Source organism: Elgaria multicarinata, chromosome 2 (genome assembly GCF_023053635.1).
Source record: "Elgaria multicarinata webbii isolate HBS135686 ecotype San Diego chromosome 2, rElgMul1.1.pri, whole genome shotgun sequence".
NCBI lineage: Eukaryota > Metazoa > Chordata > Lepidosauria > Squamata > Anguidae > Elgaria > Elgaria multicarinata.
In genome coordinates this window covers 67449612-67477443 of record NC_086172.1, presented here as the reverse complement: position 1 = coordinate 67477443, position 27832 = coordinate 67449612, and the positions used below count along the sequence as shown (strand labels likewise).

Below are 27832 nucleotides of genomic sequence, written 5' to 3'. Positions count from 1 at the left end.
ATCCCACCAAGTTTCAGTTATACCTATCAAGTCGTATTTGCCTTCATGTAATAAGAGTTCAAGTTCGTTCTGTTTGTTTCCCATGCTCTGGGCATTAGTATATAGACATCGAAGACCATGTGTTTTGTAGTCTGGCTTTGTTCCTACATTGTTGCGGACACTATTTTGGGGCACTATTGGAGCTGTTCTCTGTACTGTGGTGCCTTGGCCTTCATCCATTGTTGCCTCGAGGTTTACGTCTCCCGCCCCCGTAAGATTCAGTTTAAAGCCCTCCTGATCAAGTTCTTCATGCTGTGGCCGAACACATTCTTTCCAGCCCTTGTGAGGTGCAACCCATCCCTTGCCAGCAGTCCATGTTCCAGGTTTTACATGCTGTGAAACACAAAATTATAACATATCCTGCCCCACAAGCTTGTAATTAAAGTACCACAAGCTTGTAATTAAAGTAATCACACAGCTTATGTCTCACGTCCAAGATATGAAATGACTTAATTTAGTACTGTAGATGAAGTAACTGGAAAAAAGTCATTTGACAAAAAGCTTTTTAATTTATTTTATTACGTTTTTGTACTGCCCAATAGCGAAGCTCATGGGATTGATAATTTCCCCTCCAAAACCGATTTGCATTTGGTTGGAATGCAGAAAAAGGCCTTCTGGATTATTGTGCCTAGACTTCAAAACTCCCAGCCTAGTGAGGTCCTCTTTGCCTGCTCTTCCAACACAAACAATAAAATACTTTGCACCAACAAGCAAAGTATTGTGGGCTCTCCCACACTAGAGGCATTCAAGAGGCAGCTGGACAACCATCTGTCAGGGATGCTTTAGGGTGGATTTTTGCATTGAGCAGGGGGTTGGACTCGATGGCCTTGTAGGCCACTTCCAACTCTGCTATTCTATGATTTGATCTGCTAAGTTTCTAAGCTCCTTGTATTTTATTCAAACTATATTTTCCTGCTATTTTAGCTTATAAAAGTTAGTATTTTAAATTTATATATAAAAAATTTACTATGTGTAAGCCAGCTTGAGAAATTTTTGAATGGAAAGGCAGGTTTTAATAAAAATTGATGCAATTCTCAATTCCATTTCGAACATGTGTAACCAAGGATTACTCCATTCTAAGCCTACCATTGAACTGAAAGGCACAATAACTGCTCCATTGCATAAGTCACAAAGAGAGAGGTGGGTTTTTTTAAAAAAAATAATTAACTGAAAATCATTCTAGAGAATGTTCTATAAGTACTTCTTTTAAACTTAGAAAGGAGATGAATGCAAGAAGGGAGATAGCTGGTATGTTTAATGAAGTTCATCTCTAAAATGTCTCCATCTCCGTCAGAGATCCTTCTGATCCAGTTCTCTGATCTCAGTTTTATTCTGTAGCCATGTAGAGTAATAATGGAGCAATATTTTGACAATTTATGGAAACAATTTCCTTTCTGAAATGCTAAAATGCGAGTGACAAAGATGAGCGGCATCTGCTAAGGAGACACTAATTTGGAGTTGAAGCTACATAGTTACTATTTCAACTAACATTGAGTTGTTTACTGGAAAGATTTTCCAGCTACTTAAACCAGGCATCTTCTTGGCAAGGCAACGTTAGGCATAGTTTAGAAACCTCTTACAGCTTCCATTTTTAGAGGAGAAGAACAAAGCTATTTTCCCTTTCAATAATGCTTGGATGAAATCCAGATGCAATCACCTATCATCAGGACGAAAGGGTATTGCAAACCAAATTCATCTGCATCACCTGAGGATCCTCAGCACCTCCAGGCTGGCACACTGAGAGGCACAGGACCTATTTAGATGGCACCTTCCTGTGCTTCTGGCTTAGGACAGTATGCAGCACACAACCAAGAGTGTGGAAACTATCCAGGGAAATGCAGGTACCTCTTCCCTTAGAACAGGGCTGGGCAATATTTGCCAGTTGTCCCCCCAAAATAGTGAAAACTGTGTGTGTGTGTGTGTGTGTGTGTGTGTGTGTGTTTAATGTCTTTAGTGGGTACGGAGTTGTTTCAAAGCTAAATTTGGCAGTTTTAGTGCTCTGCAGTCACCAGAATGCCCAAAGGATCAATCTTACCTTGGAAACATGGTAATTTTGACCTATTGAGTGTCCTGAAGTTTCTACAGATATAATTTTAAAATACATATTTATTTTCTGTGCTGGGGGAAGGAGATTGGGGGGGGGGGGAAAGCAAAATTGGCCACAGTTGCCAACCCTTGCCTATGGACATTTTTTACAGCAAAATATTTCTATGCAAAATGTCTTGTGTCAGTTATTCATGTGTATTCAGGATAAATTTAAATGTTTTACTCATCTGAAATGTGATGACGAAGCAATCATAGACTACCCTTGAATACCAAAATTAGAGCTGAATGGTGTATCTGTCTACTATGTGACGCAAAGCATTTATAATAACAAAATAAATATCAGTGGGTTCAAGGTAATCTCCCTTTTCTTTCATACAGCCACACTGATCTGTAGAAAATAAGCGATACATATATTTGAAGAACTGAGATGAAATTTAACACATTGAAAAAATCAAAGAGATTTCTCTTGTCTGATCTCAGTTATGAATTTGTTTCTTGATGACAATTGCTTAACAATGCCCTATCCTTGGGATATGAAGTCCTTCTGAATTCACTACTGGAAATGCTGCTTCTCTTCTAATATGAAAATAATGGTTCCACTAATTGCAGATTTGGCCCTGAGTGTCTCTCAAAGTAGAACCCAATTGGTGCCCTTCCTTACTAGTCTTATTCCACCATTCAGTCACCAATTCCTGCCTTTGTCTATCCACACTTATGGTGCTGGCTAAAGCAGGTTGCTTCATCCTACTGCATGGCAGAGCTAGCTGCAAGTGTGGGGGATGCCAGAAAGACAAAGAAAAACACACTACTCAGTGTGGTATAGTAGTTAGAGTGTTGGGCTGGGAGTTGAGAGATCTTGGTTCTAGTCCCCACTTGCCCATGGAAGCTCACTGGGCAACTTTGAGCCACAGACTCTCAGTCCAACCTACCTCACAGGGTGGTTGTTGTGAGGATAAAATAGAGAGGAGGACAATTATGTATGCCTTGAGTTCCTTAACAAGGAAAAAAGGCAGGATATAAATTAAATAAATAAATAAATATTTACCAGTTTTAATAGGAAACTGAAGAGAAGTGGTTCTCCTTAGTGCAAATGCTTTGTGAACACAGTTAACACTTTACCCAAGTGGGAAAAAAACATACATGGAGGTTGGACCTGAAGGCCTAAATGCCCCCTTTCAACTTCATACTTCTAAGGAAAAGGTGGTGTTGTAGTCATGTCCTGCTTGTGGGCTTCCCATAGGCATCTGGTTGGCCACTGTTGGAACAGAATACTGAACTAGATAGGCTTTTGGGTGGATCTAAGGTGCCATTTGGGCACTATTGAAGGGGCTGTCAGCAGCTAGGGAAAAAGGACATGGGCAGCAGCTTGATTGTGATTGCAGACCTGCTTGGCAAGGGCAGCAAGGGGTTTTGCTGCTCTTGCTGTGTGGCTCATTGCCCTATACTCTTAACCCACAATAGGCAGGCATATCTGGGTTTGCACAACACGTCAACCCACCATGGGTAAAACAACCCCTACTGCAGATCACTGGTTATCTGGCTGGATTGTTTGGGATTATTTGTTATCATGGTGGGTTTTGTTTGGGAAACCATCCTGATAAAAACAGTCCTGGTTCACTAGACATGCTAACCCATTGTAGGCAGTCACTCACAATGGGCTAGCATGTCATACGAAGCCAGTCAATAGGTCTATGATCCAAATAAATGAGTTGATATATTTGGGGAATATTTTTTTAAAAGTAAATTTGAAGAAAGAGCAGAGATGTTTGAGGGTGGGGGGAACTGAATAGCCTTTCTGGATATGTCCAGATCCGTTGCAGCACCTCAGGAAGTTCTGGAATGTAAGAACATTGCATCAGTGGGATTTGAGAAATTTCACTATTTGGTTCAGCAGATTACTTACAAAATGTAGCAGATGACTCCTATGCTCCACATGTCTGTAGCATACCCAATAGGCTCATAGTTTATAACTTCTGGAGCCACGAACTCTGGTGTCCCAAAGAGAACCTTCAGAGAACCTGCATTTTCTGTGAAACAAAGAAGGGAATAATGCTGAAAGTATATCATGGAAAACAATGCTCTCTATTTTTCATCCCTAGTGATACCTACTTGGCGGAATTTGCCCTGTATAGCTCCTCACAAGCCATTTCCTTTAATTATTTGGAAGTAAATTATGTTGAGAAACTATTAATTTGTCCAAGGCAGTCCAGCGAGTGACAAAGTCAAGCAGGGATTTTAATCTTGTCTGTCCATGTCCAAACTCAATACACTAGCTGCTATACTGTTTTGCCTCTCAATAGTTTTAGGTGGGCAATTGAAACTGTAATGAGATTGGAACCCAGGCTTCATACTATACAGCCAATTTCCAGTCTACTTGATGCAAAGGTAGAATTAACATATTTGCAAATATAGGTCAGCGTTCTGGGAGAGCGAAGGGGAAAGAGAGAGAGTGGTCTCTGTGTACGTACATGTATGGTAGGGATGAGAAAACTGCAGACCACCAAATGTTGTTAGGCCACAACTACATCTCTCATCATCCCTGAACACTGGGGCTGATGAGAGTTGGAGTCCAACAACATCTGAAGGATCATAAGTTTCCCATCCCTGGAGCAGGGGTAAGGTCAACAATAGTCTAAAATTGGTCATGTGTCTCTTATACAAAAAAGTATTTCCAATTCCTAAGAATGTTAACGTGAGTCCTGCTGGGTCAGGCCTAAGGTTCACCTGGCCTAGGATGATGTGTCTTGTAGTAACCAGGCAAAAGAAGCCCACAAGCAGGAGGCTTTCTATTGTAGGGTCTTGTGGATTGTGAAACAAAGCCTGAATTGTTGGAATTTGTTTCCATTGAGCTGACCTAATATGAGGGTCATTTTTTCAGTCCAAAACTTGAGGGGTGATGAAAATCAGGTTATAAACAAAGACAGAGCCAAGTATTTTCAACGCCATTTGCATAGGGCAAAACTGCCCGAGGTTTTGGAAACAAGCCCTTTTTGCACTGTGCAGAACAAATCCATTTTTATTTGATATTTATTTATTAAAAACCTTCAATAAGACATCCCACACAAGGGGAAAAAACTCATGCTAACCACATGCAAAGTTCTAAACATACCAAAAAAGGTCAGGAAAAATATCTTGCTACATCTTTGACATTCGTTGGCAAAACAGAACAACTAATTATCTGCAGAAATTTACCACAAAAGGATCACTAGTCTTAACTAATTTAAATGACATCAAAGTGTGGAAGCTTAGCTGCCCTAGACTTTTTTTTTAAAAAATAGTGACAATAGAATGAAAAGGCAAATAAAGATTTAAGGTTGGTCAGCAAAAGCTCATAGTCTTTTCTCCCGTGGAATATAAGAGAAGAGTAGCTAAAAAATGTCTGTAAATAGTTGGCCCAGCAATTTCATAGAATCATAGAATAGCAGAGTTGGAAGGGGCCTACAAGGCCATCGAGTCCAACCCTCTGCTCAATGCAGGAATCAATGCAGGAATTGTGTACAGTATCAGAGGCAGTAAGCCTGTATGTACCAGTTGCTGGGGAACAGGGGTGGGAGGATGCAGTTGCACTGTGTCTTGTGGGTCCCTGGTCAACAGCTGGTTGGCCAGCCACTGTGTGAATAGAGTGCTGGACTACATGGAACCAGCAGGGCTCTTCTTATGTTCTTAAAGTGCCCATCATGCAGACTTCTGGCAAACTCTGTGGTACATCTAAACCACACAAAATATGGGACATGCCAATTTTGAATTAAATAAAAAAATTCTGAGGTCTTGCGACATCTATACATGATAAAATACCTATGAAGTGGTTCAGAACTCTAAGAAATAAATCAAAGAGATTTTTACCTAATCTTCGTGCAAGTCCAAAGTCAATCAGCTTGATTTGTGTACCAGTCTTGTTGACGCACATAATATTTTCAGGCTTCAGATCCAAATGAACAATGCCCTGCTTGTGAACATACTGTACACCTTCTGAGATCTGTTTCATGTATTTAATGCACTCCCTCTCTGTTAGTTCAAAGTCCTCGTCGATGATTCTCTCAAACAGCTCCCCTCCAGAAACGCTAAATCAAAGTTCAAAAGAAAGTTTCCTAAGGATTTTAAATAGGTGAACACATTGTTTTTTAAAATTTGCTGTATATATGAAAGTAGCCTGTACAAACTAAGATTATGAAGTATTCCAGAGGACAAAGACAAAGGTATGGAGTGGGAGACTTTAATGGCGTTAAAGCCCCAGCACTCATCCTCTCGCCTACCCTCAACCACATTGCATTTATGTGGTCCTTATCCCAGGAGCAGTCAAAGCATGTTGCAAGAGATATCAGCATGTCTCCCAATTCTTTTTGCATCACCATTTCAAAAATGATGCTACAGATACTTCACAGGGGTTTCCACACAACTCTGGGGTCTAAAATATGATTCGTATCTGCGGTATTTATAAACATATATTAAAAATAATTTATTTAGAAAAACTTAAAGGTATATGAATGCTCTCTGGCTTTGGACCTATCCTAAAATCACAGTGCATGAGAACCTCCCATAACTGTTTATTATCTACATGTACTTTATTCTAATTGCTGTTTGAAGGAGAAAAGATTCAGGAGGTAGAAGAAATTAAGATTGTACAATGCTGCATGCTGTCCAACATATTTTGTACATTTCCTCTAATTTTCCATTAGCACTGCCAGTTCCTAATTCCCAGCTAAGAAGGATTGTTTTTTTAAAAATATATATATAATTTATTTTACCCACGATCACCAACTTGGTCAAGTTTTAAATCTAAGAATAAAAAGTCTTCTATTCAAGCCACAAAGGTATATAACAAGGACTTCATTTCTGAACCATGTCAGGTTGGCTGCATTTTTCACGCACTCTGCAGATATAGCAGACCAGGAGTGGGGGAAGCAGCGATTTTCTCAGAGTTATTTTAAAATTTTGCTTTAGTGATCAAGGCAGCAACTCCATCTGTTCCTCCCCATGTTCACCGGGTAAAACAGAAAGCAGTAGTGTCTCCTTCTGGTCCAAAATTTTAGAGAATGAACTTGGGTTCCCTGCGCCGCCCAGTTGCTAGGACAAAGGCGATTACATGAGCAACACGTGAATAATAAGTTATGTAACTTAACTAGACTGTGATACAAATAATATAATCTGAAGTTCCCTGTAATGTACATGAATAGTGCAAATTTTTAACTTCCTGTTTTAATTAGCAGATGCTCCATGCCACATTGGAAACTGCTTTTTGATACTCTTGCTGGTAGGTAAAGATATTTTCATTCAAGCGGGCGTTTGGACTATCAGGTAGTCGTGTTAAAGGGGTTAAACTGGTTGAGTACCAGCTATGTTTTTGATTGTTGTGTTTTTGGTCAATTTGGTTTTATCTTATGTTTTAACCAAAAATCTCTTTTAAACTGTATTTTATTGTTAACCGCTTTGAGCACTATTCTTAGTGGAAAGGAGGGATAAAATTTGATCATAAATAAATAAATAATAGTATCGAGTAAGGATCTCACAAACACTTGAACATGAGTGGTTGCGAAAGTGAGTGCCCTATTTGAATGCTCACAATCAGTATTGAGGCAGGTTCACCTGCATACCCCTGGCTCACCTTCATACTGCAAACATCACCTTCCTCAAGTACCAGTAACTTACCTTGGAGCACAGGAAAGATGCAGGTAATTTTCACTTGCTTCTGGGTGTTTATTGCTCTCTATTTTGACAAACATCTGCTTGCACTGGCATATTTAAATAAACCAATAGTTCAACTTTAAAAACCCTCTTTTATGGAACTACTGAACTGCAATATTAGTGCTGAAAACTGCCCCCTATTTCCTAGACTGTTTTCTCTCCCTGTGAAAGAGGCATTTTCCCCCTGCCTCTTTGACAAAGAGGGAAGAATTTTGAATAACTTTCTCCTTGGGGTGAGGGCCAGAGATTCCACATATCTTTTTAAATTTAGGAAGTGTTGAATTATCTAATTTTTTAAAAAAAAAACACTTTAAAAACATCCCAGGCACTTGCAACAGCTCAAGTAGAATTTCCCAATTTATTGGAGAACCAGAAAACCTTTCTAAGATATACTCAGATTTCTTTCTTGAGTCTGGTTTATACTTACAGTTCCAAGACCATGACAATATTAGCTTTTTCTTCAAAGGCATCTACACACTGGACAAGTTTTGGATGGTGTAGACAGTTCATAATGCTGATTTCTTGCCTTATGTTTTCTTTATCTTTAGCTGAATATGCTTTAAAGAACTTCCCTGCCCAAACCTTTCCAGTTTTCTTCTCAACAAGCCGGAAGACTTGTCCAAATTTCCCCCTGAAAAGTACAGAATAGTTTCCATATTCAGTATTTGGGAGTCAAACATGCTTTCTGATGTCCTGTGGATTCACACTATGTGCAAAGGGGCAACTTGCATCCCATTGGCTATATGCACCCTGTGCCCCTGCCCTCAAAATTTTCTTTTAAAAATCCCTCCCAAAATGGTGTCCATAGCAGTTCCAGTGCTCCCAAATGGCCAAATTGAGCTTGGCTGCTCTGGACCACCAAAAGGTTAAATTTTGCTTGGAAACAAGCTAAATTTAACCACTGCAGTACTGTGTAGTGCTACAGGGGGGCATGCTGCTAGATTTTGGCAGCAATCTGGCAATTTTTCTTATGCACACATGTATGTAATTGAAATAGACACAACTGGACTGAATTCAGTATTAGTGCTTTGATAAAAAGTTGTGACTCTGAGAAGGTGGGAAAGCCATATCTGATAGACTAATCTTATGAGGACTAGTTACTGCATAGCCAGCAAGCTGCATACACAGAGCCCAGGATAGGCACCTTACAACTGACCTTCACTAAGCAGTACCATTATGGCTAGTATACTTTGGGAATTACAACCACTGCCAGCAAGAAATCTCTCCTACAGGCAAGGGGAAATTTAATCTCATTATCCCTAAGAAATATAATGAAGCTATAAAATTACATAGTGGATAACTGCCATTCAGTCAGACTGCACAGCACAAATTACATACACACACACACACGGGCTAGTGTTGTTCTTATCTTCACCGCAGGCATTTCTGGAGCTATTTAGGAGCCCTTAAAGAAAGGTGGAAGCCCATTTTCAAGGTTAGAATACAAAAGAAGCAACCAGTGGCAAAACCAGAAAAAAATATTGCAGACATAGAAATGTGAAAGGGACGGGGTGGGGCAGAAGATGGACTAGCTTTGCCCCACAAGTTAGATTTTTGAAACAGAAACAATGCTATGTATTTCACAATAATGCTCTCATACTAAACATACTTCCTCTAAAGCAGGTTCTATTGATTTTGGTGGAGTTAACTTTCAAGGAAGTATGCTTAGGGTTGAAACCTTACTTTAATTTACAGTATATGACTCTAATTTGAATGTGAGAAGTACCTTTCCTTCAAGTAACCACAAGTTCCAGCAAAGAGGGTCAAGGGGAACTATGAATCTGGGAGGTTATCTACCTCAGTGTCATCTATAGCAGCCACATAGAAAGAAAAGCTATAGTTTTTACATGTACAAGAGTCTGTAAGGAATCTAAGTGACTGACAAGGTATGAGCAGATGAGATTAGTTTTATTCAATCTATCCTGATGCCCCACCTAATGACCCAACTAAGGTGTGACCAGGCCATGGAGCACACAAATTGTGAGAACGTAATAATACCGAAAAGCAAAACCAGCTGGGGTAACAAGAAACTGGAAAACCACACTGGCAATGGAAGAATCCTAAACTGAGATAAGCAAAGGCAAGCTGACTAGATAAAAGCATCCAAGAGAAACCTGAAGGATGATTGATCTCTTTACATCCATGGGAGTAAAGAACCAGAATTCTTGTTTGTTTTCCCTTGTATACAAATTGGGACAACAGCAGTTCTTTGATTCATCAAACATAACTTAGTAACCCAGTTTAGCATAAATTCCCATCAGGCACATTTATTAGGGCTGGGTCTCAGTAAAGTGGGCAATACAGTAGTAGTTTTTCCATCAAGACCTCTCAGCAATCCAACAAAAGAATGGATAAAACATATTGTTACACTTACGATCCCAATCTTTCTTCAACATTGTAGAATTCTGAAACTTTCTGTTCTGTATTGATAGCCACTGTCCGATAGTCAACTTCACTTTCTTTCTCTTCTAGAAGTTGACAGAAAAAACCAACCAATTACAAAAAGGACCACAAGCTAAACACACAACATGGTGAAACAGCTAATTTCTTACCATCATCAGACCCTTCTGCCTCTTCTTCTTTAGGGCCTAAAACAAATAAAAAATATAACTATATATCTACAATGAATTCCTTCTTATACCATCTTTTTTCCCTTTTAAGAATAAAAGTTATATGTACTGTGGTGGCCTCTTTCGGCTATAGGGCGGTATATAAATTTAATAAATAACTAAAATAAAATATGTATCAAACACATTCTAGAGACATGCTTGAAGTTTGCAGATGCACTTATATTGTTAAATGGCATCTCCTGTGCTTTGCAATCTGCCTGATGGCCAGTATAATGGTTATATGGTTACCTAGAGACTTGAATTGCAACACTAAGGACATGTTCCTGAAGCTGATCATCCAATGGATCGAGGATTTCTTTTCCCTTTCCATAATTTAATTTGCAACCCATTGACATTATTGATTTTTTTCTGTTTTTACATTATTTTTAATATCCTGTAATTAGTATTGTTAAATTATCTAGGTATTAACATTTATATCCCACTCTGAAACTCCATTCCATTCTGAAACTCACGGTGGCTATATGTAATTCCCAGGTAGTCTCCCCTCCAAGCACTGGCCAGACCTAGATCTGCTTAGCTACAGCAAGGCCTCATCTGCCTTCAGACCATGCCCTGAGCCCTTACATTCTCACTTTTTGCTCTGTTATATGTTGCAGTGTTTTTTTAAAAAAATCAAACTGTAATTACATCTAACATTTTATCAAGCCTCATCAAACTTTGCATCTCCAAAAGAAAGCATCTTTGGGGAAGGGCTGCAGCTCAGTGATAAGAATACTTCCTTTGAATGTAGGTTCTCCCAGGTTCAATCCCTAGTTTGGTCAGTTATAAGGATCAGGTAGTAGTTGATGGGAAGATCTCTGCTTGAGACTGTGGACAGCTGCTGCCAGTCAGAGTAGGCAATAGTGGGATCAATGGAGCAATGGTCTGACCTGGGATGAGGCCGCTCTTGTGAGACCCCAACCTAGAAAAGCTGCTCCAAATTCTTCATGAGTATTACTGGTGAAGCACCTGGCAGTGCTACATAATTGTGGCTGCTCTGTAAAGGCCACTTCAAACACCTTCTTATAGGAGCTACTTCACACAGCAGCTATAATACATTAAGTAGTTCCCCACAGTAAATAGCTCCCATTGTGCTGTCAGGTCTTCATGCCACCATTAGCCATCTCTGGTTAGGAATGGGTGGTTCTGTCAGTCTTGGTCTTGACAAGATAGTTGGTTTTTTGAAGTCAAACTTATTCCATCCCATTCCCTCAAAGGCATCCGTTTTTTTAAAAAAAGAATTCACAAGGATATTTCTATGCAATTTTTGTAATGTACGTATTAATGTATAGATTTTTGTGTGGATTTTTAAACATATGCACTTTTGGACGCACACACTCACTGAATATATTTTTTCTGCGCATTTTGGAAATATATGCATTTTCCAAATGTGTGCATGTTGTCGTACACATTTTTTTGTTTTGCACAATGTATCGTAAGCTCAGAAATGTAAATGCACATTGCCATTAGGTCTGCATTCAGATCTGGGAGGTGCAAACTGGCTAATTTTTTTAAAAAAAATTAGATGGATCAAACTTCTCATACATCCACATGTCTGGTAGTAGTTGCCAGTGGCATAGCTGGCAGTGGTGTGGCAATTCTCCACCCAACAGGGATGGATCCATATGTTGAGCCACTCTACATATGACAGCTGCCATGCTGAAAAGCCACTCCATGAGGCCATTTATAGCCATTTCCAAGTGGTGTCCATATCATGTAGGTCAGCCTTAAGATGGCAACTAGGCAACAGGAACATGAAGAAACTTCCTTTAAGTTTCCATGGCTGGAGCCAGCGTCAACAAATCAACATCTTTATAGACAAGCATATTTTGATGCACAAATAAAATGAAAGATTTAAAGGCTACCTTGTCTAATTTCAGTGTTGAGTAAAGAAACATAATCCACACCCCAAAAAATTCTTAAATAGCAACTGAAGATCTCAAACTTCACAGATTGCAATCAAGCAAAACCATAATGTATGACCAGCAAAGAACTGCTGGATGCAAACTACAGAAATGCCTGGGGGACTTCTGCAGGATCAACGAGCAAGCTTAATATATTCACATTTATTATAAATATGTTTCATTTTGTCAACATATTCCGCTGTAAACTACAGCATTTGGGAGAATTAGACCAAAAGATGTTCTTCCTCCAGTGATAGAAAGGGGGCATTGCAGCACAGGAACATTGTTCTTCGCAACAGGCAGTTCTGTCTAAACAGCTGGCACTTTTCGGCTCCTCTATCATCTTTTATGGATGGAACATAATAAGTTAGTTTCACTGTACATTAAGAGAGAAGCATTCTGACCTTCAGTGAAATGTCCTGCCAGTGAAATCCTCAATTAACTAAAACTGGATGAATCCTATGAACATGTAGGAGCTGCCATTATTAATACCAAATAGCTTTGAACTATTGCACTGTTATTTTACTCTTAAGATAATAAATATTACGAACCCTTTGTGGTTAATGATGGAGTCAGTTAAACCTACAAAGTGCTATGCATAGAATGTACTTAAAAACAGGAACAGGAATTGGAACACATAATCCGTTTCTTGTGGACTAAATGTAACAAACTTGGGCAGTTGAGGACACCTTGCTCTCTTTTTGAAAAACAACATAGGCTAGACTTTTCAGTGCTATTCAAGGCTGCTAAGAATAACTCTACTCAAACTAGTAGCAAGAAGTTCACAAGGTCCCTTTTACTCCTTGGTTGGAATATGTGTGTGAGTATCATATGATTAATGGTCTTTCTATTCTTATCATTTAGAAAATTTGTCAGGATGAATGAGAAGCATTATAGCAAAATAATATACATAGCATTGATTAATTTATTTGATTTGATTAGCACCCCTACCTTCTCCCAAGAAAAATGACACTAAAGGTGAGTTACAATCATAAATAAAACTTAATTAAACCAATAATAAAACAAATGCATTGAAACATAATTAAAAACACAGCAATAACAGAATAAAAATAGCAGACCTCCTTACATGCCAATAATGTGCTTGAATAAAAAGGTCCTTGCCTGCCAATGGACGGACAGCAGAGAAAGTGCAAACCTAGCGTCCCTTGGGAAGGAGTTCCACAGCCTAGGAGTGGCCACCATGAAGGCCCTTTCTCGCATTGCCACCAAATGTGCCTCTGGCTGTTTCAAAAGAAGGGCCCCTCCTGAATATCTTAAGATGTGGGCAGGTTTGTATGAGAGAAGGTGTTTTTTCCGGGAGCCTGATCTCAAGCCATATAGGGCTTTATAGGTCATAATCAGCACTTCACATTTTTCCTGGTAAAAGACTGGTAGCCAGTGAAGCTGTTGTAACAAAGGAGTCACAGGCTCCCTGTACCAAGTCCTAGTTAACAGTCTAACTGCAACATTCTGGACCAGCTGAAGTTTCTGAACAGTTTTTGAAGGCAGCCCCACGTAGAGTAGTCCAAACAAAGAGGATGTAACTAAGGCATGTGTGACTGTGTGCAGATCAGACATCTATAGGAACAGGTGCAGTTGGCCTCAGCAGTACAAATGCTCTCCTGGCCACCACCATAACCTGGGCATCCAGATTCAGGGCCAAGTCCAGGAGTACAGCCACACTGCACTCCTGAGTCTTCAGGGGGAGTGTAACCCCACTCAGCACAGCTTGGATCACTGTTCCTCGATCTGCCTTTCGACTAACCAGGAACACCTCTGTCTTGTCTGGATTAAGCTTCAATTTGTTTGCCCTCATCCACTCCCTTAACAACACCCCCAAAAGCTCTGCTGCGCAACTCTGTGCAGATGCAATGGTAGCGAAGCAGTACAATTTCTTTGCTGCCTTCATTGCCACAGAGTAGGTTTTAAAATGAGCTCTAGCCTTTGTTCATTCAGTTTTCTGCCAATGTCACTCTAGTCAAAGTCCCAATCACTTCATGGGCTGCAGCATCTGGAGAGCCAGAAGTCTCATTTGGCTCCACTCCATGGGAGAGGACGCTCAGGAGTGATCATGTCAACCGCCCAGGCCATTTCTCCATTCCAGAGATCAACCAGGGCTTTGACAGAATCAACTGCTGAAATGACAGAAAAATCCCCAAGAGCCATCTGAATTCATCAGTCTCCTGGGGCAACCATTGCCCCACCCCAGACCTGCAGAGGCTCCAAGTCCAGCAAGACTAAACACCCACCAGGTAGCAATCTGTCCACAACAACGGAACTATAGAAAGTTCCTCCACCCCCAGTTCACCATCATCCCAAGGCCAGATTGAAAGTATGCCCTGCCGAATGAGTGGGGCCAGATATTAACTGGGACAGACTCATGGTTGCCATGCAGACCATGAAGTCTTAGGCCACTCCCTGTCCTGAGTATTTACGGTAATTGTGTTGTTAACCTATAGGGCTTTTCCATATCCATCCAACCCAACATCCATAGCACCATGCCTACTTCTCCACATAATGGAAGTGGGTCGGGGAGCGACTTACTTCAGGTGATTCTCTCCTGCTTTTAGCCACCGGACTTAATCTGTGCTCGGAAGGGCAAGTGCATTAAATCTCCAGAAAAATAGGAGGGAGGTGGAATAGGAAGTTCTCTTAAATAACTAGGACGTTGCTGAGAGAATAAGTACCCCCGTAAGTGTCAATCTACTGCTGTGTTATTATAAAAAGCTGCATGTGTATTGTGTCACTGGATGTGTGCTCCAGTGATGCAGACCATGACTGTACAACTTTCACAGAAATGAATAAAATCATTTCCACAGTGGTCACTGTATTACCCTGTCTCTTTGCTGTGTTTATTTATTTATTTATTTATTACATTTTTATACCGCCCAGTAACTGAAGTTCTCTGTGTTTCATGGCCCTCTAACGGAGACCAGATTTATTGTAGTATAAGCCTTTGTGGACTATGATGAAGTGGGCTCAGGCCTCACAAAAACTTACTGCCACAAAAAGTGTTCTAAGGGGAGAGTGCCTAAAAGGCACCTTGCTATTTTTGAACAAAATAAAACACATTCACCCAAAATATTCACAAAAGGCAGGAACACAGTTGAAGGAGAGAGGGTGAAAAGATCATTTTGGTAGTATTTCCTTCCCTCCCCTTTTAAGGATACACGTGCTTCTGTATTAAGAGTGGTCCATAGCAGAGGGAGCCTGGCTTACCTTTTTCCTATTTTTAAAATAGCTTAGGTTCCAATCCTAGGCACGCTACAATAAGGAGCAAGTTCCACTGGAATCCTGAGCAAACATGCTTAGGAGTGTGCAGTTCTGAGAATTTTTAAAAAATCATGAAATAGAGGAATTGTTTCACCCAACACAATTTCAGCGCAGATAACATTTGTTATGTGCCTTTGACACATGAACAATACGCAGTATCCCTGCAATGGAAGCACGAATTCAAGGGAAGACATCTGGACAGCGTACCACAAACAGGTAAGAAATTTGCAAGAACTGCACTAAAAAAAGAGTTACATAATAAACTCATGGCTAAGCTAATGTTTGAACTACCAGCTCTTCTCTACTACACCACTGAGCAATAGTAGAATGTTAGCAACCATCTCAAGTCTTTCCTATCACAAGTCTTTCCAAGGCACCAAAGCTCATTAAAAAGTATTCTCTCTTTCTTTCTCTTACACATGCACACAAGCGTGCACATACATGCACACACACTGATTCTTGGTCTCCCAATGTTTCACACACACACAAAAAAGCCTGGACGTTCCAAGTACCTGAACTGTGAAGAGAAGCCATAACGTCAGGGCTCTGCTTTCATGCGTGTGTATCTAAGCTGGCATATCAAGCAATAGCTACCCTTAAAACCTCTCAACTGGAGGCCAAATGGCCAACATATTTAATCATAATATACATGTGGCAAAAAACCTTACCTTCTTGCTTGTCTCCTACTTTTACTAACATCGATTCGTGACTCGGCTCACTTATCCCATACACATTAGCAGCTCGTACCCGGAATTTGTACTCCCTGTCAGCCAGCAGGTCCTGAACGTTGTAAGAAGTGCTACGGCAAGTAGTGAGATCTGTCCATTTTTTGTCCGCTGTGTTCCATATTTCCACCGTGTAGGATTGCACTGCACTTCCACCATCGTACGAGGAGCCATACCATGAGAGGGTAAGGGAAGAGCTCCTGATGTCTGATGCACAAGGCGTTCCTGCTGGAGGATCAGGTTTATCTGCAGAGAGAAATGTGTTAAATGCCCATATTAAATGTCGGCAAATCTGTGGGAAATCCCTACATTTTGCTAAAGCTAGTAAATCTACCATTAGTAAAGTTACAATCCTAAGCGTATCTACTAAGTAATAGCTCAATTATACAAACTTTTGTGACCATGCAGGCATACTGCTGTGTTTTTTTGTTTGTTTAAGTTTTAATTGGACATTTAGCTGTGCTCTCATGAACTGAAATGGTTGTGTGAAAGTTTAGTGTTGTGCGACTACAGTTTTACTTACAGATGTAAAGCTGGTTGGTTGTTTTTAAGCAGCAGCTGCTACTCTGGGCTCAAGTCAATTCAATGCAAAGCAGATGGAAGCACACAAGCTCAACCCATAAACTAAGGGATGACGAATAATCCGTGGCAAATGCCATGGACCATATGAATGAGGAGAGGTTTATCAATGGCTAATACTGATGGAAACCTCCCAGTTGAGTAGTAGTATGCCACTAAATACCAGCTGTTGGGAGCAACAACAATGGAAGACTTCTTATCCTCCTTGTGGGTTTCCCAGAAGCAACTGTTTGGCCACTGCGGGATGCAAGATGCTAGACTTGATGGGCCATTGGTCTGATCCAGCAGGGCTCTTCTCATGTTCACGTTAATGAACCCCCAACCACCACTGACTTCGGCGGAACTGGCTTCCAAGTAAGTGGTGCAGGACTACAGTTTAATTGTTAATCTGTTAACTGATGTTAAAACTAAAAAAAAAAGGTTCCTGCTAAGTAAGGAAGACAAAGGCTGGCCAAGCATAATCAGAAGTGGCATTTGCTTATTCAATTTTGTATTGAGAAACTGCGTAAACAGTCTCCAAAACAACTAATTTGGGCATGTTATAAACATAGCATAAATGATGTTTGTATTCATAATATTTGTATTGAATAATAATGTATCTATTTTGGATGAAACCCGATACTTTTAAAATCTCATGGATAATTTCACAGTTCTTCTGAATCTCATGGCACATTTTCCCACCAGTTTTAGTTTTCAGTGTGCAGAGTCATTTAAAATCTATTTTCAGCACCTGAACAGGGGAAGACAACACCCACGGCCTGCTTCAACTTGCCATGATGCCCTCTCGGGGCCCCGCACCACCCTGCTGACCCTCCAAATAAACTTACCAGGTGGCAACAGGCAGGGGTACCTTTCTCTTTTTGTAATATTTTTTATTAGGGTGGTGCACATACTCTGTGCACCACTCACCATCTTCTTTTCTCCAAAATGCCTCTGCACCGAAACATTGCAGAGCCAAGAGGAGTTTTGGTGAAAAGAAGATAGCAGGTGGCTGCAGGCTTTGACAGCACTTTGCTTTTCAGCACGCTCACTACCCTAGTAATATATATAGGGGGGAATGATGGTGACTGGTGTCAACCATTGTAGGTCCTCCGGACCCGGTCATCCCAAACATTTGCCTGATCATGCCAGGCACCTTAAAATACCAATCTGGTTGACTATGGGCAAGAAGGTAGACATCTGGGTCTGGGGACTTGGCCCTTTCTTGAAAATTTTTAAAAAATGGCTATGGAGGGCATCATGTTTTTTAGTTTAACTTCTAGACGTTTCCAAAGCAAAAATCAGATTCCCTGCATTGCTGGCCAGAAAACACCCGCTTGCATCTGTTCTTTCACTCTTTCCCGTTTCCAGGGAGAATCTCCTTTATAGGCTGTAGGTTCCACCCTTCCCTAGTTGCTGCTTCCAGGGAAGAAACAGAGCTATGCCCCCTTCCTAAAAGAAAGAAAACTGTGATTCAGCAGAGCAAAGCCTGTCCCCTTCCCTAAGACACTACATTACAGCCTTCCCCAACCTGGTGCCCTCCTGATGTTTTAGACTTCAATTACCATCAGCCGTAGACAGCACGGACAGTGGTCAGGAATGCTGGGAGCTGTAGTCCAAAACAACTGGAGGGCACCAGGTTAGGAAAGGCTGTTATATTAGGTCTACATCCATCTCCTTCAGGAAAATTTAAGTTGACTCTGGCAGTTTCTAAAAGTCACCATGGCCTAAAGGCCTAAGTAAACTTTCATACTGGATTTCACACTGAAGGGTCTATATCGTGCCAATCCCATACTTCATTTTTATGTTGTGTTCCCCCTTTCCAAATAAACAGCCGCATGCGTTCCCAATGTACCATAATTAATTTCCTGTGTGGTCTCCAAGCCACAACCTCAGTATGAATCAAAAAGTATCAATGACAGAAAACATATCCAGCAATCTTAAAGTATCAGTGCTTATTTAGCTGATTCAAACACAGAAATGGGACTGTACCACCTTAAACATGGAGAATTGTTTGTTTGGAGGGATCGTCTTACTGAAACCTCTCTGCATTTGTCGGAGAGCAGACAAGGCTTTAAAGCTCCCTCTTTGATGCACTCGCTGTGCATGTTAACAGCAGAGCTTTGGCTACCAGGGCCCTTTTCATGCAACTGAACCCATGTGCATTCTGGAGGTGGCAGTCCCAGGCGTGGCGTGCCACATTGCCTATTTGCACGCTTAAACTGTCTCAGATAAATTGAAATGCTGCTTGTGTGTCACAGGAATGGAGGAGGGGCAGGAATACAGTTAATGTAGTATTTTTGGACATCTGTAATGTGGCTAGCGGCGTTTCCCTTATATATGCTCTTTTTCAAAACAAGCTAGCAGAAAGTTTGCTGCATTAGCTGTTGTATAACTTACAACGTCAAAGTCCGGACTGCCATGATTGCTCAAAGGGTGCCCTCCATTCAAAGACACACAGCCAGGATGCAAGAGCTGTTTCAGAAAGGAAGCAGCCTCCTCCTCCTCCAGGTAGTTCTCTCTAGATACCTTGGCTACTTTTTAATGGGAGTTATCATATTACCATTCCACACTATTATTAGCTATTGTGATATTCCCCTGCCAGATGAAGAGCAGACATAAAGCAACAATTAATTCCTTTCCATGGGCTAGGCTGTTTAGCCAGAGAAGGTATTTAATATACTGCTAAAGCCTGTTGGACGATGTCCATGCCGACATTGCTGGCAAAGGCTGCACTTGAGATTCATCTGTGGGAGAAAAATGAAACCATAAAAGGCCATAACTGAACTCTACATTACCGCTCTCAGGGCTTAGAGGTCACTGTAAACCGCTCTGCTTTCACTGGAAAATACACACACACACATACACACACACACACACTACAGCTTCTATTTCCAATAGAGGAAAGGGCTTGAATTTAAAGGCATAATTCCATATGGATGCTAATGAATTCTATCTTGGGCATAAACATGGACCTAGAAAAGAGGAAATGGGCAAGTCTTGTTTTTAATAGAAACGTAGGATATATCTTTATATAGCTATCAAGTTCTACAGTAAACAGAACTTTCCGCTCATAAAATAACATCTTCCCTCAATATTCTGAGCCCAGTGAACTTTGGTTCTACATTTAATTCTCTCTGAGAGCTCCTGTGTGTTATTTTCCCTGCAGTAGGCTCCAGAATGAGAGCAGGGAGCATTGCCCTCACTCTGATTACTTCATATCAGCATGAAGCCAAATAAGAGTGAAGGCGTTGCTTCCCACCCTCACTCAGTAGCCTGATGGGTTAAAAAAAAGTCACCCATTAGCAGCTGGGAGTGGGACTATAGTTCCTGATGCCATTGTGAACCATTAAACAAACAAACAAAACAGTGATGGGGAAATTAAGATTCTTTAGCATGCCACTACATTGTTGAAGTGCCTTTTCTCAAATACAAAATGCTACGTATACTTAAGAAATTTGTTTTCTCTGTCCTTCTTGTACAATTTTAACCATTTATTTACACACCCCGCTTTGTTTCCCTTCTTCTTTCGTTTTAGGGCATAATTGCACCATTGACAGCTCAAGGTAGTCTTTCTTGTACATACATACATATATATATATATATATATATATATATATATATATATATATCTTAAAAATATAAGAAGAGCCCTGCTGGATCGGACCAAGGGTCCATCTACTCCAGCATTCTGTTCACATAGTGGCCAACCAGCTGCCGACCAGTAACCCACAAGCAGTACACAGATGCAATAGCACTCTACCACCCATTTTCCACAGCAACTGGTGTATATAGGCTTACTGCCTCTGATACTGTGCCTCAACTGGAGGTAGCACATAGCCATCTACTACTAGCCATTGATAGCTTTCTCCTCCAGGAATTTATCCTTGCAACATTCTACCCTAAGAACAAATGTGTGTACCCTGGGACTGCTTTCGATGGTTCTAAAGAGTTGTCCCACAATAAATGAAGACCATGTACAGAACTGTAGGTAGAGGGTTGCTGAGTTACTCCAAAATAGCAGGAGAAAACCCACCCATACACCACTTGGGAGAGATTTCTGATGTGACAGGAAATTGGTGGTAGGGGAAACAGCAGAGAGTGCAAGTGCCTTGAACTTCCTGTCTCTTGGCTTCTTGGTATTGGTTCCTCCTAAGGCACGGCATTCCCAGCAGACACCCCTAATCTGACAGTGGTGGGGTGTGCAAACTTGGAAACCTCATTCACGTCTTGGGTGCACTGTACAAAATGAGAATGGCGGAGCTCTTGGGGCGATGGGTCTTTTTAAAAGCACTCTCAGGAAATAATTGACCACAACACCCTGTGGAGTTTGCCATGGGGAGTTGTGCAAGGTACTGATGCAGGAACAGTTCCAGCAGACAAGACGGAAAAGTGTGGAAATAAACAGAATGAGGCATTTGTGCTTCCTGTTTATCCTGCTCTTTGTCATGGCCATAGCAGTTCACAGTATTCATTATCCTATGGGAGCCATTTACAATTGTTGACTACATGTGCAGCCAGATATCTTCTATGTTAGGCCACTGCAGGGCAGCAACATTAGATAACTGGAAATATCCCCGAGAGAAACCCTCTCAAAGGAGGAATTCCCTTATATGAGTGATCTCATGTACGGATTTAACAGTGTTGTTACTTTTTATATAACAGTCCTGCATGCTAATGGAAGGCATCTGCAAGACACCTGCCTGCAGTTCTGATGCAGCAGGATCCCTGGAGTACTCAAATCCCTTTACCGTGTCAGAACTAGTTAAAAAGCACTATATTCTCTTTGTCTATTATTTATTTATTTATATAGCACCATCAATGTAGCTAAGCTGGTATTGGTGGTGGGGTAACCTTTCCCCACTCTATTTTTATACAGAACACACTTACACCCCAGGCCACTGAACCACATTGCATAAAGATCTTGCAAGATCACAAATATGATAGGTTTAAACTGTGGAGAGTTGACTGGCATGCATATTCCCTTTGTCATAGTCACATTATATCCTATCTTAAAGCTTGTGCGACCTCCTCACTTGGCTGTCCTGAGCCTGACCTAAAAACTAGTGAGAGCCTGTCAGGAAAGGCTTACAGGATGCTAAAGTTGGATTTTCTGTCAAGCACACAAGACATTAATGCCTATAAATCAAAATTTGGTTCAGCTGTTTGCTAAAGATAGATTATTCTAACTGTTCTTGCACAAGCCATTGTTGCGAAAAAAAACAAAAAGCTTTGTAAAGCTTTTATTTCAGCAAGTTCAGGCCAATTCTACACTCCATCTTCAAGTTAATATGCAAATATGTTTGTAAGTAGAAGACATTATTCTGCTTTCTTAATTGAGAACTTGCTTCATTTGCTAATTAGCATTTTCCAAATTATTTATTTGCTTTCTTGTAAGCTCATTTATAAAATTATATTCTGTAACCTGAAACCTAAAAGCTTTTGTGATCCAAACCAGGATATAAACTGCAACATGGAAGACAAAAATTAAGTCATAATCCAGTGCACTTACCTACAACGGTGAGGTTAACCTGGGACTGTCTGCTGCCCACCTTGTTTTCTACAACTAAAGTATAACATCCACAATGTTCCTGCTTCGTGGAGGAGATAGTTAGCTTACTGCTGTTCTCACCATTCTCTATTTTGATGTGTTCATTCTCTTGAATCTGCCAAATTAAATGGGTAGATTAAGATAGGTATTCTGAAAACTTGAACTAAAAAAGTAAACCAGGACTTGCCAAACAGAACATATTAAAATGGGGGAAAGTATGGTTGGCTGGACCCACCAATCTGTCTTATGTCTTAAGATCCTATTATATTTGCCCCACTTCTAGTTACTCAGAGCTGCAGTCAAGAAGCTCCTGACATGTTACATGTTGGCTCCCAACCCATTAACTAGAAATCATTACAATTAGGAAACTGTGTACAATGATGAATTGGTTTGGCCATCCAACCTGATACGTTCAGCATTTCAGAAATTAATTACAGCCAGCAAAAAACAAGACTAACCATAAATACAAATAATATATAAAATAATACCTAATATTTAGAAAACCGAAGGCCCATTTCAGTCCAGTACAGTCAAAATTAATCCTAATTAATATGTAATAGTTTGCTCACTGAAACATATTGACAATGTCATTTACAAGACTTAACTTCATAAATTCTTTTAAGTAAAGTAAACAGAGGTTTTGTTAATGTCACAATAACAGTATCTACTCCTTCATGAAGTCTTACGGATTTTATTTCTCCACCCCTCCAGCTCTATGATTAGGATTCTGGGGTGGACATGAGACACATGTGCTTTCTCCTTCCCTGTGTAGTAACGAAACTCCCAACTGAGAGATTTCATATCTCTTTGAACACATAACCTCCCTTTACAATGGATGTTGAACTCACATTGAGAAAATCTTCAATATCCAGCATTACAAAAAAGAAGAAGAGATCCCTAGATGCTGGCACAATGGCACATGCTTCTGTGAGCAGTAAAGAGCGGTGGGAGAAATGGGCAGACATGCCAAGCCCAATGACAGTTTCCAATATAATTTGCGGAAAGGTGAGAAAAGGAAAAGGGGTACCCACACAGCTCCTTTAGGCCTTGATCACTTATTACTTTAAAACTGGGTTTACCTCTCACCTCTCCAGAATTGAAAGTAACTTTGGGGGTTTTATAGTTAGAATCACCAGCCTTCCCAGGCTTTGAACTGTAGGAAGTTTCCAACAGGGCACCCCCCACAAGCAGCCTCTCCCTCCAATTCCGTTGCAAATTCTTGAGCCACAGCTTGTGCCACAGAGATGTAACACTGCGTACAAGAAACCCCGAAACGAGCGGAAACGGTAATTTCTGGATTGGGACAGGTCAGCTGAGCTTCCTTATGTGAGCCCCGCTGGCCTGTCCCATTCCAGAAATGCTTTTCCATTCATTTCTAGGTTGCTCCACAGCACAAGCGGTAGGTGCCACTCGCAGAACAGAATGGGTGGAGGCGCAGCGTCCTATTGGACACTGCCTTGAACTCCACTGTTGCAGATGCGAGAGCATCTATAAAGAAAAGCACATATTCAAGGCTGGCACACTTCATGCGGCAATTATGCTTGATGGGAGAACCGATCAGTGTACTATGGCCATAAGTAGCAGCTCTAACTATTGAGTAAACCATGGATGTACAAATGCTGTACTCTCATATTACTCTCATAGCAGGGGAAAAAACAGCACAGAATAAAAATAAGCAGAATTGCCTTTAAAAAACAGTCTGTGGAAACCTTTCCCAACCTGGTGCCCTAATGGTTATGGATGATGGGAATTGTAGTTCAGCCAGTCTGAAGGGTGCCATGTTGGAGAAGGCTGGTCTAATGCTTTCAGCTGCTGGTTAAATAAAAAAACACATAGCAGCTGCTTCAATTTTCCAAACTGGGCAGAGTAAATAAAACTGAACTTAAACAAAAACAAAAGAGATTAAGATCTACCCATTCTGAGAGCAATGAAATCACGTTTTGCAGTGCAAAACATACTTTGAACCGCTTCTCTTTGCAGACGAGAACCACACTAAATGTTAAGAATGCTTAGAACTGGATTTTCATGAAGTTTGGTCAAGACATCAGCAAAAGGACAGATACTTCATTCTAACTCGGGGGAAAAGGCACAGTGTGTTCTACATGGGAAAACAGATAGTAATGTCATGGACCTCCTTCCCTTCCCTTCCCCCACCCCCACTTCCTGTTAGATAAGAGTTTCTCCAGCTCATCCACAGAGTTTCATTAAAATAGAGGACTATTTAGTTTGGCTTGTCCTGTTATACATCTTGAGACAATAAAATAATCATGGAGGTTTAAGTTACAAAGTCAATTTTGGAAAAGACTGCAAAAGCCAGCCTCATGTAGCTGATCCTGCAAGGACTAGTAATAAAATCACAATATCTTAGAAGAGAAGGGAAGCTGTGCATTTTAATTCTCAATAGGCATTATTTTGACTTTATCATGTCCTTTCAGTTCACTTACTAGTGCTCATCAAACCTTAATACACATCCCAGGCTATGAAATCCAGCCGTAGTTCGGTGCAACCGAAGAAACCTAAACATCTGCATCATACACCATTCCCAGACTGTTATCAGGGAATGATGCTATAAATATAAAACCCCTTTTGTACGGTGAACTCCTCATCAGTGGATTTCTTTTTCCTAGTTAATTGTGGTATGTTGAGCTGGTCTTGAATGTACCAACATGTGGCAAGATCACCAGATCCTGGAAAACCTTGAAAATGACGCTGAGGCAGGAGTTCAACATTTTGAGCTTGCCACTTAACACAGCAGATTGTTGGGGTCTCAAGGCTACCGGAAGCATTGTGGTTATATAAAGCAGGGGTCCCCAACCCCCGGGCCATGGACCGGTACCCGTCCGTAGCCTGTTAGGAACCGGGCCACGCAGGTGAGCTGCTTTCACCCCCCCACCCCAGCGTACCTGGGCACGGGGCGCCATCTCGCCTGCCCAGCTGAAGTGAAACCAGGACGCTGGGGTGGGGTGGGGTGGTTTCGGAATGGCGCGCCTGGCCAGAAGCCGCTCTGGGAGAGCGACTTCCAGGCACGCCGTTCCGAAGCCGCCCACCCCACCCCAGCGTCCTGGTTTCACTTCAGCTGGGCATCCACCCAGCCAAAGTGAAGCCAGGATGCTGGAGGGGGGGGCAGGGGGGGCTTCCCAAAACCATCTCCTCAACACACACACACACCCTGGTCTGTGGAAAAATTGTCTTCCACAAAACCGGTCCCTGGTGCCAAAAAGGTTGGGAACCGCTGATATAAAGGGTACTAGATCTGATCTGCTGGTATTGTTGATCTGCCATGAGCTAGGACTCAACAAGAGCCACCCAGGCAAATAGAAGGCATATTGACCTATTGCTGCCTAAGAGCTGCCTTCTGATTTCGTACCTGTATTGATTGATTGATTGATTACAAATATTTATATCCTGCCTTTCATGTTTAAACTGAACCACTCAATGTGGCCAAGATAAACAAAAAATAAAATAAAAACACAATATTAAAACAAATTAAAAAGTTATATAATGAGTAGCGAATAAAGTCTCGACAAAACCACAATCATTATCCAAAAGAAGAGAGTCAGCAAAGTCATTAACCAATATGCAAGCCAAAGGAGCTTTTTTGCCTAAAAGAAAGCAAAATATCACCAGCGAAGGGGCCAAAAAGGATTCCCAAGGCAGGAAGCTCCAGAAGGTGGGTACCACAAGAGGGAAAGCCCCTTTCTAGCACTAATCCCCAGGTGTTCCATTCCTAGTTCCTAGACCTAGAATCCCAGTCCCATTACTGTCCGAAAATGTTTTTTTTATTACTCCTATTCCCATCTCCAGCTATATCCTATTTAGGTTTGATTTCTGCTCAGTCAAAGAAAAATCTAAGAGACTTTTCCATACACCAGACATGATACAGTGGCACAAAAGAACGACTAACATCCCTGTACTTGCCACTCTGCTCAAATGGCCAAAGCATGGTGGTCTCTCAGGTTAACTATCTAGGCAGCGATAATTACAATTGATTTTTTTTTCTCTATTCAAAAGAACTACTAAGAGATGAAGGAAATGAAGGCATATTTCTTGAAAATATTGGAACTGGTAACAGCAATAACAACAACATACCAGAGACATTTTTAAACGTCTCCCACACACAAAAGCAAGAGCAACTAATGACAAGTATACTTCTAAGTGCAGCAAACAAACAAACAACCCTCTCTCTTTGATCCTAAAAGTGAAACAACAACAGCCTAAGCATATGTCTGGCTTTATGGTCTTTACCCAAGATCTACAAGCTGAAGTTTGGCTGCCTCCACACCAGCGTGGGATGGGACAAAAAGTCATATCTGCCATCACCTGTGGGCACACTCTTGAGGGGGTGGGGAGGAAACACTCACTAGAAAGGTTTATTTATTTATTTGTATAAGGTAGTGTATTATTATTATTACTATCACTACTAGTACTATTATTATGATTACTACTATTACTATTTTTATATAGCACTGTCCATGTAAATAGGACATTACACTGTTTCAGAAACAAAAACACCAATCTCTGCTCTGAAGGAGTTTATAATCCTTCAGAGGATTATAATATAATATATTATATTATATATTATAATATATGATCTCCTGCCCTATTAGCGACTGTAACTTTGGGAGAGATGGAGCTCAAGGTGTGTGTTTGATTATGAGGCAAAGGCTGTCTGACAAACACCTACACATGACGCTAAACTAGGGTGGCCATATGGAAAGGAGGACAGGGCTCCTGTATCTTTAACAGTTATACAGAAAAGGGAATTTCAGCAGGTGCCATTTGCATGCATGCAGCACCTGGTGAAATTCCCTCTTCATCACAACAGTTAAAGCTGCAGGAGGCCTTAACTGTTTTTGTATCTGTTCACTCTGGTATAGCTCCTGCAACTTTAACTGTTGTGTTGAAGAGGGAATTTCACCAGGTACTGCATGCATACAAATGACCCCTGCTGAAATTCCCTTTTCTACACAACTGTTAAAGATACAAGAGCCCTGTCCTCCTTTTCATATGCCCCAGCTAAATGCAACACTTGTAGTGCCATTAATGATATTTAAATAGTAAATAGCAAGCACAGAGGGGAGGGCATGATCAGAAATCATGTGTGTGATGTGCTGGGAGGGGGAACCTAATGTCCTCCCTTCAACAACTGTGGAGATCTTCATCAGCAATGCAGCTGGAAGGGAGGAAGTTAAACCTCCCCTTCTAACACACCACGACCGCAATCCTCATTGGGAATGGGGAATAGCACCTGCTATTTACCCTTTCAAAACACATTCATGGAAGTACAAATGATGCATCTAATGTCTTGTGTAGATTGTCCCTTTCTCTCAAGAATGCATAAGGTCATTCTTGAACCACACATATGCCATGGGTGGCTGCTTTCCCACCACTATGCACCTGGGTGACACAGCAATGATATTCAGCATGGATAAACCTGCTACAGAG

The 27832-nt window shown here is 41.0% G+C and overlaps 1 protein-coding gene across 2 annotated transcripts in view; it reads right to left on the bottom strand.

Moving 5' to 3' along the window:
* MYLK (myosin light chain kinase) overlaps window positions 1-27832 on the bottom strand; it is a 226823-nt gene that overhangs the window by 12839 nt on the left and 186152 nt on the right. For both annotated transcript variants that reach the window (XM_063116671.1, XM_063116672.1), the window contains 7 exons: window positions 22349-22502; window positions 16222-16524; window positions 10320-10355; window positions 10142-10235; window positions 8195-8398; window positions 5929-6146; window positions 3989-4112 (listed from right to left, as the gene is read on the bottom strand). In XM_063116671.1, coding sequence (XP_062972741.1) covers window positions 3989-4112; window positions 5929-6146; window positions 8195-8398; window positions 10142-10235; window positions 10320-10355; window positions 16222-16524; window positions 22349-22502 — 1133 coding nt within the window. The remainder of the gene's footprint in view (window positions 1-3988; window positions 4113-5928; window positions 6147-8194; window positions 8399-10141; window positions 10236-10319; window positions 10356-16221; window positions 16525-22348; window positions 22503-27832) is intronic.